Source organism: Anas platyrhynchos, chromosome 2, assembly GCF_047663525.1.
Source record: "Anas platyrhynchos isolate ZD024472 breed Pekin duck chromosome 2, IASCAAS_PekinDuck_T2T, whole genome shotgun sequence".
Classification (NCBI taxonomy): Eukaryota; Metazoa; Chordata; class Aves; order Anseriformes; family Anatidae; genus Anas; species Anas platyrhynchos.
In genome coordinates, this window is record NC_092588.1 from 13,420,668 (window position 1) to 13,434,919 (window position 14,252).

The window sequence follows — 14,252 nt, forward strand, 5'->3', positions numbered from 1 at the left end:
CATCCGCCTTACTGTGGACATAGAGCAAGAGATCGCTGTTTGCACATGCATCGTTAACTGCTTTAACTCTGTGCTCCAGGAGAGCTGCTGACTGGAGTGGCTCAATTAGCAACAGAGCTTAAGGGAAAGACCTGAGCAAACGGAAGCCTTACGCCTGGATTTCCAGAAATGCTGAATAACCAAAAATTTTACTGGAGAATTTTTTTACGAGAAATGGAGATTCCTGGCACTTGAACCATATGCATATAAATATATAATATATGTATATATATACATGCATATATAAGCATGCACACATGCTTGATTAAAATTCCTTATATCCCCATATATATATATATATATATATATATATATATATATATATATATATAGTGGGCCTGATATCATAAAAATTAGTACAAATTGGCAACATTTCAAAGACAGGAGAAGGTGCTTCAGGTATCAAAGATTCTAGAAAAACAAACAAACAAACAAACAAACATATCCATTTGAAAAATATCATGCTGTTTAAAAAATTACAATTAATTTACATTGGGCAAAACGCATAATTAAAAGTGTTGTGATAGCACAGAGATAGCAGGAAACTTCTTGGTGTCAAAGCACTTAATTTCACAACCTTCCTGACCTTCACTTTGAAAACTTTTCTTTCAGCGTATTGCTCTGGTGGAATTTCACAGAGAAGACTGCCAATTTTTTGCTTGCTTGATTTTTGGAAAACAAATTAATGAAGGTGAAATTATTTGGGCAGAAAGCTTTGAAGCACTTCATTCCACAAAGATCTGACGATATAACCTCCTGTGTCCTATCTGCCCTCAAGTCAGCAGACATGAGCCTTCTCGAGTGAGACAAATGAGAAATATTTTGTTAGGGTTAGTTTTGAGGCCAATCATTAAGCTCTTTGCTAATGGAAATGCAGCTACCGGTGGAGAGCTAAGGTAGCTGCAGGAACATGGTGCAGGTGGGAGAAAAGCACATACAATATTGGATTGGCTTAGGCAGATCACAGAATCTAATCTTAATGAATTCTGTCTACAAATACCATATAAGTTTGTTTAATATCTGAAGACTGGTCTGGACCTGACTGCAGAGGAAGTGACCTCTAGGCAATTCTGCATCTTAAATCCTCACGTTCCTTTTAGTGCACAAGACCACACAGTTGCAGATGTGCATCACTACAGTGTTGATATACATGTAGTTTCAAGCACAGTGACAGCATTAAACAAATTGTGTAGCTATATGATTAATACTGATATGATTAACTTCTGTGTTATAGCAATACATTAAAGGCATGGTTCTCTTGACTGCATTTCTCTTACTGCTATGCACCATGGGTGTTTTGCATCTTTGAATGCCAATGAACTTTTGAACCCTTCTGGAGTGAAAAAGGTTGACTATTTACTGCTCAGAATAAGAAAAAAATTTATGGACCTGTAGGCGCTATCATACTGGAGAAGTTAATGACTGTGAAAGTCATGCACTCCGATTTATTAAGAAGTTTTCTTAAAGCGATAATATTCCTGAAGCGGGACCCTTGGAAGACCAGTGAAAACTGGTTCTGGCTTTTCTCAGCTTCAAAACCTACAGCTCTTCACCACATAAAACCTCTTCTGTAAAATGGAAGTCCTATACAAATTCTGATAATAAGGCAAGCAAGTTTCTGTTAAACCGTTATCTTACATTTTGTCTTTCCAGGAAGAATGTAAGAAGAAAAGATTTTAAAGCATATTGAGCATACTGTACACTTCCCTAACCAAAAGCAAAGGAGATGAGAAACTGTAAGTCTTACTTGCAGGAAGTCATTGGCTCTTTTTAAAAGTTTCCTAATTATTTACTAAAGCACTTAACAGAAGTGTGAATTGGGAAAGGTGCTGCTACTCATACAGGCTGGTATCCAAAAATCTGCAGAGAAGAAACATTAAATGCCATTGAAGTTAAACCTACTTCTGAGACCTGCATCATACATCCAACGGCAATTTCTGGTATACATAAATAATTAAATAAATAAATAGAAATAAAAAACAAGTGCCCTTTTAATAGTGCTGTTTGGTCAACCGAAGCCTGAAGACACCCTGGATGACTAGGCACATTTTCTGTGAGAACCGAGGGACTCTTGGAAGACATAACAGATTTCAGTGACAATCTGGCATCGAGAAGCAATTAGCAGATGAGTGAGATATCAGACAACCCTGACTTGTAAGACAGGCAGCCAGCAAGTATATCAAAACATGCCTGTTGAAACTGCTCTTGGTTGCCAGCTGTAACCAAGTTAATGCTCAAACTCCAACAGCGAGACTTCAATCCTTCCGCCGACCAGTGCTGGAGTGGGCACAGCGTGTTGCCTTCTGCTGGGAGGGAAACGAACGGGGAATTGCCCTGCTTCAGATAAAATTCCTCCTGACTTCAGTAGTACCGCTGTACGTCCCAGCTGTTACATGCCTGTGACCAGCCAAAGTACCAGGGCTGTGGCACTTCCCTTAGTGCACACCCATCGGGAATCTCCAGGACATTCACCCCCTGGGGTTGCACTTGGGCAGGTGTCTGAAGGCAGGGACTCAGTAGGGTGGAGGCTTCCAAGCCCCATGCTCCTCCTGAGCACAAGTTTCTGCAGGGTAGAGGTCTGTACGGGTCACTTGTAACCTCTGGAGGACATCACAGTCATCCTCTTCATCACAGCCATCCTCTAAAGAATGAGCTCACCACTGAATAGCTGAAGGGTTTTCGAAAACACAGCATAATACGGACACAATAGCACAGCAGAATAGGGACAAAAACTGATTTGGGTCTGTGGAAGCTCCCAGAGGGTCCCTCCTGAAGTGCAACACTGCTGAGATCGGGGAGTCTTCAGCTTTGTTTCACAGCCATCTGTCCGACAATTAAAAGGCCTGCCAAGAGCCAAGCTTCAGAAGTCCTCGCCTTTAAAAATATGTCCCCATTAACCAAAAGGAAGAGCTGGTTAGGTATTTGCTTAGCCAGATACTGCCTGTAGAGGCAGAGGAACCTGCTGGATATTAGAATTTATCATATTAGCTAACATGGAGCTCCGAGTCCAGCTTATTTTCCCATAAAAAATGCCACCAGGATTTACACCACGGCCTCATCTCCCACAAACAGCTAATGACCAAAGCTGGTGCATGAAAGCCTCATGCCAGCACCAGGCGCTGCTACGATGCCTCCAGCCCATGCTGCATGAAGAGATCCCAGCCAGGGGGGCACAGACACACAGCAAACAGGCCACGGGAATGGGGCAGCACGCGAGGCCGGGGCAATAGGAACGTTGTAGGGAATTTTAATCAAGCAGCCACCCTAAGCATCCAGGTTTAGACACATGCTGTCTGGTCTACTACAAGAGAGCTTTCAATACCCATATTTTCTTGGTTTTGTGTAAGCAACACCGTGCTCGCAGTCTCATCTTACACTTTTCCTCCCAAGCTGTGTTCATCTTGCAGCACGGACACTTGCCCGCGTGCACTTTCACCCAAATGCACAGGCAATCACCTGTCCCCCCGCATCACTCCCGCTCAGGGCTTAGCGAGCACGTGCAAGCATCACTAAGAATAGAGCACAGAACGTTTCCTTGAGTGCATGGGCGTGTTGGTTTTCTAGCATCTGTTCGTCTGCCCCAGAGGCTTCTGAGATAGCCAGTGTTTGATCCTGAAAACCTCCCATGGTTTCATTTGCCATTAACAATTATAGCCTTATTATGGATGGAAAAAGGGGAATTTTAAGACATGGTCAGCTAAGACTTGCATACTAGCCAGTTTTCTCTTCTATTTTGCAGCTTTTATTGTCTGGAAAACTGAAGAAAACCAACCCTTTGTACAGAGCATCCCAACAGAGGAACAGAACCAGAATTAGGGGAAGAGAGATGATTTAGGGTGCATCCTACAGCTCGGTCCTTCAAGAATGGGAGATCCTGCTCCTTCTCCACCACCTCCTCTCCTTCCTCCTGGCTCCACATGCCCACCACCTATCTTCTGTGGATGTTGGCAGCCATCAGATCAGCAAACTAGCCTGCATGCCAGGTGCCACATCAGATCCTCCCCTGGAAAGGTGCGAGAAGTATGAGAGCTGGCGATGTGTGGGAGGTGGGACTGCAGAGCCAGGAGTGGGCAGCAGGAAAAGGGAAAGGGGGAGAGCAGATCTCCCCTTTTGGCAGCAGTGCGTGGGATGAGCTGCTCACGAAACCACAGTCCAAGGAGACTTCCTACGTATTTTTGAAGGAATGGCCACAGGTAACTTCATGGGTCGGGGAATAATTGTGTCTGTTGATTATCCTGCCCAAAAATAGCCCCATGTTTTATTACTTTAATAAATACGGTGACAAATGACATCCCTGATTGTGATGCTAATGAGCTGATTGTAGGAGCCAGATTTGTTGCAGTTCCTCAGTCTTCTCCTTAGGGGAAGATTGCAAAGCTTCTGCTTTTATATTTAACTACAAGAAACACAGAAGGACTTAAACTGACCTTACTAGCAGGTTTTTTGTATTAAAACCGAGCAGTCAGCATTTAGTGAGATAAACTAGAAACAGTGGGATTCTTACCAGGCACTTTGACAAACAACTCAACACCAAGTCCACCCTGCAGAGCCCGCATGCCGATACATCCTTTCACCCAAGGTTTCATTTCAAGCTACTTTGATGAAAAATCGGAAGCTTGGAGCAGGCTCTGGTGTGTACTGGAGCCAGACCACAAAGATGCTTACTGCCTGGCCACGGGTATCACTGGTGTGCACCACAAGGTGCCCGTTGTGCTTTCCATGGACAGCACCAGTAACAGCATCTGCACTAGGATCAAGGATGGCACCTTCCAAATCAAGCAGCATTTCTATCGTTTTGCAGTGTTTGTCTGGCACCTGAGCAAAACATTTAAAGGAAAGCAAAGCAAAAGCTACTGATAAAATATGTTTACAATCTCTTTCCAGTGACACACACAGCACACGATAACCACGGGCTTTTTCCTCCTGAATCACAAGACGCTGCACCAGCGAACCGAACGGCTGAACATCTCTTTTCCCCTCCGTAGTGCACGGGTACAGATGGCACACTAAACACACCACAGAAATTACAAATTAACTGAGTCAGGCATTTCTGTTAACAGTTTCCGTGCTGCGCACAGCTCCGGGCGTGCAGCACCGAGCGCTGCTGCCGGCGGTGCCGGCGGGGATCCCCTTGCACCCGCTGGGGTGCAGGGCAGCGGGGGAGCAGGGAGCAGCCCTGTGGGGCATGGGTGTTATGGGACCACCAGAGAAAAGCAGGGGTGGTGTGGGACCACCGGAGAAATGCAGGGATGGTGTGGGACCACTGCAGAGGTGCAGGGACAGTGCGGGACCACCGCAGAAGCCCAGGGATGGTGCGGGACCACCGCAGAGGGACAGGGACGGTGCGGGACCACCGGAGAAACGCAGGGGTGGTGCGGGACCGCCGCAGAAGTGCAGCGGCAGCACTTGACTCGTGATTTGGGTTTTCCCCCCTCCCCACTGCCCATTTCTCCCAGGCTGGGCTGCCGGCAGAAGGTGACCCCGAGGTGGGGGTGTCCAGCAGCAGCCCCCCGAGCCCCTCCGCTGACAGAGCGGCCCCCGGGGTCCTGCAGGCAGCAGGGCAGGTGCTGGGCTGCCGGACCTCCCCCGTCTCCCCCCTTTTGGGGACGCCCCCCCCCCCGGCACCGGGGAAGGGGACAGGGCGCCTCTTACCGCAGCTGCTCGCCGGTGAGCAGGACCTCGGCCATGTGCTCCAGCTCCGCCGCTTTCTGCTGCATGCTGCTCATGCCCTCCTCCATCGCCGCCGGCCTAAGGGCACAGCACCCGGGCTTCAGCGCCGGGTCCCCGCAGCCCCCAGCCCCCTGTCCCCACCTGCAGGGGACAGGCAGGTCGCCGTCTCGCCTGGCTCCCCCCCCGGCAGTCCCCACACACACACACACCCCCAGCCCGCCCCGCTTTCCGTGTTATTGTGTCACGGGCGGGGAGAGAAAACGCAAAGGCAGCAGCGTCCCCCCCCGGCTGTCACACGGCGGGGGAGCCGCGGCTTCGTCCCCACGGCAAAGGGGACGGGCCCGGGGGGCTGCCAGCACACTCACGGGGAGCCCCCGAGCCCGGTTTGGCCTCTCAGGGGGCGATGCAGCCCCCCAGGATTAGCCCCATGTGGGGTGCTGACAGGACTCCCCCCCCCCCCGCTCGCCTCACCTCTTTGTCCCTCGGGCGGCGGAGGGGGAAAAGCCCTGAGGGGGCTGAGGAGAATTTGCTGTCAGAATTCAGTCCCGGCGGTGGGAAGGCAAGTGGCAGGTCGTGAGCACCGCCGGTCAACATTTCTGAGAGAAAAATAAATAAATGAAGCACACCGGGATGGACCAAAGTCCTGGATCGCTCGCCGCCTGCACGCCTTCACACACTGCGTGTGCGTGGAAAAATTGCATGTCTTAGCATTACTGTCATCATTTCAAGACCATAGCTACAGTTTCAGAACCAAAAATTAGGAGGGAAACAAATGGACCTGGTACAAATCAGGCTGGAAACAAAGAGGAGGAGGTAGTGCTATGCGCAGCCCCCAAGAGACTGGGAGCATTTATTAGCAAAGGAGGCTCTGGGTATACAAGAACAGACTTGGAGTCAAGGAAAAAATGGACAAGTACTTGGAAAAGAAATGTACAGAGGGTTAGTAAGCAGACAGCAGCCCTATCCAGCTCAGGAAATTCTCTGTGCTAAAAATAATTGAAAGCTAGGCAAAGTTTCATGTATGCTTTTTCTGCTGTTCCCTAACAACTGCTAAAGCCACTTGTGAGATGAGCGCTGGACCAGATGGACCTTTGGTTCAACCCCGTGTCGTCATTTCAGTGAACGTCTTATCATCTCTGACAGACCCCAGTGATCTGTGGATGGCAAAGGGAGCAAACCTGAATCTGCCTTTGTGTCATCTGTGGGATGGGCCAGGGAGGGAGGACACCTTGGGGTTTTAAGCACTACAGCTTGAACTTGCCTCCTGCGAATTCAGAAGACATCAGTTTAATCTGAATACTTGCAAATTCCCCCTAACTCCACTCAATCTAAAACATATAAAGTACACATTCACAGAGCTGGAGACAAAAGGGAATTGAAACAACCATCTCATCTGACCTTATCTTTAAGAAAAAGAATTTGCAGAGTAATTTTTATCAAGCTCTTGATCACATGACCGAGGCGAAGAAATTTCAAGACAATGCTATTGTACATTGCAGACCATTTCTACGTATGCCCTCGGCTCCATCAGCTGGGTTTGGCTGATTGAGCCGCTCTCCATCTCTAAAAGGGGGAAATGCCACCTGCTCTGCTCTGCCTGCTCATCCTTGCCTGGTGCCTTTGGCTAATTTTCACACTTTTAGGACCTCTGCTGCAGTTCAATTCACTAAACAGGCAGCAAAGTCACAGAAAGTGGATTGCTCCTTCTGAGCTAGCGAGCAGAGCTGTGCTGTGGGATCCCAAGAGTGCTGGAGGTGACACAGGGACAGGGTAGGCCTGGGCTGCTGGGAGCAGGAACAAAAGAGGAGGAAGAAGGAGAGGAAGAAGGGGAAGGATCTGACCTTAGGCAGTGACAAGCTACCAGCTTGATTCAGGGTGCGTGTGGAACTGCAGCCAGAAATGTGTATCTCTCCTCGCATTTCGGATTATTCTTGCAGGTCAGTGCAATTTCCTGTACTGAATTATTTAATGGTTATACACTACCATGTTTGCCTTTGCGCGCTGATGTCCCCTTCGTAATTTGTTCCACATGTTCACACTGAGACTTCTTACAGCTACAGTGTGCTTAAGAATAAGGGATTAGGCATCAGTCACCCCAAATCTGATGTCACTCCAAAACGGCTGACTAACATAAACCCAACGGGTCATGGTTCAGTCAAGGGCCAGTAATAAGCTACATAAAATAACCCATTTGGATGTTTGTAGCGTGTATGTTCTTAGTGTACAGACTGCTATAGAAACATAAGATTAGCAAAAGATTAAACTGTCTCGAGCCTCCCTCCCAGGACAGAATGGCCACCAAACCATGGCACGCACTGAGTCTGACATCCTGGCAGCAAAGGTGCTGAGCAGGGGCAAGAGACATCCCTCTGAGGTAACCTCCGGGAAGCAGGTTGATTTTTATGTTTTATTTTCTTAATAAACATGGGAACAATTTCAGGAGTCGCTGTTTATTTTAGATATGAATATGTACTTGAATTTTACCTCAGCACGGCTGGAATTAAGTGATGTTAAGGTAGCAAGCTAACACTGAGGCGTTCCTCACCCAGGAGCATGGCAAAGCTTTGAGCTGGAGCCCTGGGACATTTTAAAAGTCACCCTCCACAATATCAAGGGTAACAAGACCTGCATAAGTCTGGTGGAGAGTCAGCACCACACGCATCAAGGGAAACTCAGGTGTCTTCCAGTGACTTGAGGCTCTCTGGGAGGCAGCACGGCCCTAGGCTGCACAAGGAGACAATGGCTTTCTGCGGGACACGATGTAGAACAGGGACTTTGTATCCGAGTCCTGATTTTAGAAAGCATCCTAGTCATTTGTATCAACTTTCTTATCTCATTGAGTAAATGTACAAATGGTGAAACATAAATGTTTACAGAGCGAAATAAGAATATTGCATACAGAACACTGTTTAAAGAATATTGCATCTGTCACCTAACTTTTGACCTGATAAATTAATCTGAGATTCGATAAACTAATTCTTTAGTCCCACTAATTATTTTTCTGCAAGTTTAATTTAAAGCGAGACCTTCACATTAAAAATTTACCAATATTCATATACACACTTCTCATTCCTGCTCTAGCATTGTTTGCATAAGATTGTTTGTCTTTTCCTTGCTGGGATGACTAGAGCTTTTGAAACAGGAAAATAACAGACAAATCATTAAGGCATTGATTATCTCATGCAAAAGATGCTGAAGCTCTTCAAGGAGAAAAGACATTAGCAGGTGAGCTGTTCGATTGGTTTACAGTTTGTTGTTTTTTTCTTCCTGACATCTTTTGTGTGAGAGCCAGCATTATGTAAACCTCAAATTGAAAAATACTTGGTTCCTCTCTTACTGAGGAAGACGTACAAAATTGGGTTTTGCCCTTTAAGTAGACCTTTTAATTAAGTAGCTCTTGCAACACTCCTGGAAAATTAGTGTGGGGGCTTTTTTCTATATTCCCATGCTTATTTGCAAAGAGAAGTCACTTGTCTTTGTGCTTCAATTGGTTAACTTCCTTAGTACCAGGGGCCTGGCAAGGGAAACCAGAGGAACTACCAGGTATTGTCCAGCCTGCCCTCCTCTTTTCATGGTACGTACAATAGTATTTCCCATTCTTGGCAGTGCATAGATTACATTCAGTGCTGTTCATTTGCTGCTCCAAGTTCGAACAATTTAACTTGTCTGCTAGAAACTGGTCAGAAGAATCAGTGCTTGTGTGATTCAAAGGGCTGAATGCATCTGGCCAAGCTAATTTTAGTCTTGTGATAAACCACAGGAAAAGTTAGTGAGTTTTCAGGAAAAAAAAAAAAAAAAAAAAAAAAAGCATGTTGTAAACTTCTCTTTTTCTAATATAACATCCAAGTTCCTGCAAAATCCACCATGGTGAGATAACTGGAGGGTTTTATCACAATCCGTCTAACATTTCCACACTTGAGTGAGGCTTGTATCTGTTCAGATTCTTACATTTCATGTGTCACTGACCGTGCAATTGTTATAATAATAAGCTGAAGTGCACAGAAAAAGGCATTCTGATCCTGAGATATGCAGAGATGATCTGTAAGGGGCTTTCCGAGCCTGTCCTTGCTCAGTTTTTTAATTTTGTGTTAAATGTGCAAGTACTGACTGGGCCAAAGACAGTGAGACCCCAGTGCAGGCTCATGGCTAAAGCACTGCCATGAGATGGATGCACATTCTAGTGCTTGCTCCTGTCAACAGAGAAATATTTTATGCAAATGAACAGCTTTGAGAAAAGGAAAGAAAGAAAGAGAGAAATCTATGTCAGACCTGCAGACTCGATAACTCTGTTGATAATACACTCTGCTAAACTAGCTTTTTTTTTTGTTACCCGATGTGTAGTTGTTTTCTACACTCTCAGTGATGACATTTGTTTTTGTTTTTTTTACACTAGAGTCCTTCTATGTATCTATTAGACCTGGAATTGTTTCCATTTTCTCTTATTTTGCATGTTTAGTAGTTTTGTAACAATTTCAAATTTTGAGCATCACGAGAATATTCCCCTGTCAAAAAGCACCTGTAAAACTGGTGGAAATCTAAAATCTTCGAAGATTTCATATGCATTTCCATTAGTTCTTGTATTGTTTTTGTTTTGCTCTCTCTTATTTTATTCTGCATTTAACTGACAGTAATTGTGAACTCACTCAGCCTGCACTTTGCCTACGTCACATGTGTAGCCCAGGCTGTAGTACGAGACTTTCAGTATCCAGGTTATTGCACGGGCTAGGGGTGTGACTCAGCTGGCAAGTGCGCCTAACAGCTGAAAAGAAGCTTGCTTCTAAACCACATCCCAGGCGTGAAGACAACACCTACTAGCTAAATGGTAAGAGACACTTTCTTAAGCTGTCTCCCAGCTATATCCGTGCTGATGTGCTCTGATATCTGGCTGCAAGATCAATAAGGTTTGCCTAAACCACTGTGGCCTGAACCGACAGTTTGACTCTGCACTGTAACCACCCTTGAACCCAGGCACTTTGTTTTTTTCTCCCTTGAGAGGCAACACCTAAGGGCTGAGATCCAGTCTACGACATTGCTCCTTACTAGACCTTTTCTACCTTTTTCTGTTTCTCAGCCCCAGTTGCTGTTGGCTAACTGTTGCCATCCCCGGGGTGCCCACGATGGAGCACACACTGCTGTAGGCAATCTGGCTCTTCCCTGCCCAAAGGAGGGCACCGCAGGGATTAGGGGAGGTGGTGGCTGCAAGCAGGTGGCGTGCACCCATCTGTAGAGGTATTTTTCTGGTGGCTGGGACAGATGCAGAGAGGCTGATGGGCTGCCAAACAGCTGCTGCTACGAGGTAGGCTCCTACCCCCCTCGGAGCGGTGAGGCATTTAACAAAGACAAGCACTCTTTGTCGAGCAGTACTCCACAGAGCAGAGGTTTCAGCGCCGTCTCCATCGTTAACCACATCACATCCTGCCGTTGGGTAAGGCCATGCAGCACGCAGACAGCCTGGTGCTGGGGAGCGTCCGCCAGAGAAGCTCTTCCTCAGGTTGGTGGGCCTCAGGCACAGGCACAGCACATTGCACTCATGCCACCACCACCACGAGATGTCCAAAATGCTACAAAACCGTGGTGGCCCTCGCCTTTTGTGGGCTGGTCACCACCAGCAGCTCTTCTGGCAGGCCTAAATCTGTTCTCTCGATGTCTGCGAAATAAACCGTTTCCAGTAGGTACATGTATGTGTATAATCACTCTGCCACCCAGTGGTCCTTTCAGGAAATTAACTGCGAAAATGCCACCCAAGTAATCGTGAAGTGATGCTCGACAAAGGAAAAAGACTGTTACATGAAGGTAATAGCAATTGTAAAAGGGAAAAATCTTTAGACAATACAATATTTGCATAGGATTGCAAACACAAATGCCCTTGACTCCATCATTTATTTCTTTCCAGAGTGAACTGGAGAGAAATAACTACCCAATGTAGTCAAAATAAAAAAAAAAATAAAGCCAGTAAAATACTAGACAAGTTAATATTCTTTTACAATTGTGCCTTGCAAGTAAGCGTTTGTCCTGTGTTCTCAAAGTATTTAGTGATCTCTTGGAGTGCTGAAGCAATGAGATAAACTCACTAGAGCATGCCTCTGAAATAAATCAGATACTGCATTGTGCTGAGATATTTCAAAATGACCAGATACGACCAGTCCTTTATTGCACTAAAAAGAAGGCACTTCAGGTGCTACAGAGCACCAGAAACGTTTACAAAGAAATGGTTTTGCTGCAGCTCTGCATCAGGGAAACAGTACCAAAGGAACTGGTGGAAGGAGAACAAATAGACACAGCTGTGGTAAAGCAGAACCATACCAAGGTTTTCTCATAAGAACAAATTTTGGGCCTATTGAAATACAGGACCTGTTGACAATATTGCTAAAGCTGAGCTGTAGTAGGAGCATTGTCCTGCTCTCAACATCTCAGCAGGAAAAAAAAAAAAAAAAAAAAAAAGGCAAAAAGCATCAGAAAATCAGTCTGTAGTTGTCATGTCTGAAACAAAAACTTCACCAAGCTATGTTCAACTAGGAAAGTGGTGTGAAACAAGAAAAAAAGATAGGAAATAGATGTGGAAAGGAATGGGGAGGAGGGATAGTAAGAGCAGAAGTGGGACTTGAAGAAAAGAGGGGGAGAGAATCAGGCAGGGAGGAGAAGAAGCTGGAAGAAAGACAGTAGCAACAGAGCCAGACTGAAACAGGAGGTGAGAAATACATTTCTTTATTTCCTTTGATATTTCTGACATTCAAATCAATCTGGGGGGAAGATTCATCTAGCCCTCCAAGGAGGGCTTGAAGGTCAGTATCTCAGCTCAAGCCTCACTCAGCATCTCATTTCAAGCAGTTCAAGAGGAGAGCAGCCTCATTATCCACTTACCAATTTCCTGAGGAAATGCAGTCGTGTTAGGCAAGGTCCATGCCAAAAGTGGTCACGCAGCTTCTGACACCTAAATGGGAGAAGATGAGATGACAAGGATCCCTCCTCACTCTATAGGCACTGAAATTATTTTCTGAGTCAAGAGTTATTGCAGATCTGGGAGGCCAACACATCTGATGAACAAAAACAGAGTTACTTCTGTTGGCCCAGTTACAGCTTACCCCGTGATGCCAAATTGTTCAGTATCTCAAGACACTGGCATCCCTTGTGATACATTCAGTGCTAATCATTACTCACAGAGCTGTAAGAAAATTCCAGTTACTCATTGGCACAGTGATTAAAATAAAAAATAGCCCCATGACAAATGAAAAAAATAGCCCCATGACAATCTCTAGCATTTTGCAGCAGAAGAAAAAAATGCAGATAGTTCAAATTTTGCAAATAAAATATTTATTGCAGAGATGTCCGCAGGGTTTTTTGTTTGCTTGTTTGTTTGTTTTTGCAGTTTCTTGTCAAACAGTCAAGCAGATGGTTTGGGACTAACAAGGACTAGGGACTAGATGGTCTCCTAAATATTTTGGGGCACAGGATGGGAAGAGAATAGCCTGCTCCAGGAAGAAAGCTGAAAATGACAGGATTGGTAGTTTTTGGAAGGCTACTCCCTGAAGTTCAATTATTCAACATGTATGAGGGTGATGCTAAAATATCATTATGGTCCTTGAGGCCACTGAGGATGAGGAGTGCTCCAGCAGGTGCTGCAGCTCACTGCCAACATATTCAGTGGACCATCAGAAGCAGATACACCACACGCACGGTGATGTTAGAGAGTTGGGATTATCGTATGAAACAGCCACATGTTGCGTACAACGTTGTAAGGTAGATGAGAACCAAGGTTACATTGGATTAAATTCCAAGAATTCTTCCAAGTAATGAAACAAGATGTTAACAAACTTCTCAGCCTTTGATTTTTGAATTTCCATCCTGCTGTTTTTCACTGCTATTTTCCTGTGTCCATGTGCTTCTCTGTGCATACTCTTCCATGAATGGAATATTGGATGCATCTTCCTGATTTATATATTTATTATTAGTTTGCATAATACACTGTATTTCACCTGACTATGTTTTTTACATTATTTGATATTCCTTTTTAATTTTAGACTCATACAGATGTAGCAGACCTGTTGTCTGCAGAAATTTTGCTGGGATATACTTGTAATGCTCAGCCCTAGCAGTGTCGCAAAAACTAATACCACATTAAGTGCAAAAAGCCACTTTCTGAGATTACTACTATGCAGATAGCAGTTAATCAAGAAGCAAAACAATATAATAACTTGCCAGATGACAGAGAATTTTGTTTATTATGTCACTATTACTGTCTCCAGACTGAAATTTAGCCATAAAACACTCTATACAGTATTTAAAACAAAACAAAACAAAAAACTAACAAAAACATTTAATTCCATTTATCTATTATACTTTGTGTTATTGCTTGCAGCAACTTTTCTGTTTATGAATGCCAAATAAAGAGGTATACTGACCTCCTCGATACCAGTGATAACACTGGTCCAAATAATTCTAGAGGTGAGTTCATTATGTGATTAAATTCAGAGGGTACACGATAAAAGGATTGCTCTTAATTTTGCCAACAAGCAGTTGACCCTGAACAACAATTTTTGCAGTGG

At 45.1% G+C, this 14,252-nt stretch overlaps 1 protein-coding gene across 2 annotated transcripts in view; it reads right to left on the minus strand.

Moving 5' to 3' along the window:
* Window positions 1-6,340, minus strand: part of DEPTOR (DEP domain containing MTOR interacting protein) — a 75,239-nt gene extending 68,899 nt beyond the window's left edge. The window contains exons 1-2 of one of the 2 annotated variants that reach the window (XM_027452647.3): window positions 6,181-6,340; window positions 5,692-5,787 (exon numbers count right to left, since the gene is read on the minus strand). In XM_027452647.3, the coding sequence (XP_027308448.1) occupies window positions 5,692-5,777 (86 nt within the window). In that variant the 5' untranslated portion in view covers window positions 5,778-5,787; window positions 6,181-6,340. Of the gene's footprint in view, window positions 1-5,691; window positions 5,919-6,180 lie in introns of those variants that run through there. The other variant, XM_072034355.1, reaches the window with a different exon arrangement.
* Window positions 6,341-14,252: the final 7,912 nt, after the last annotated feature.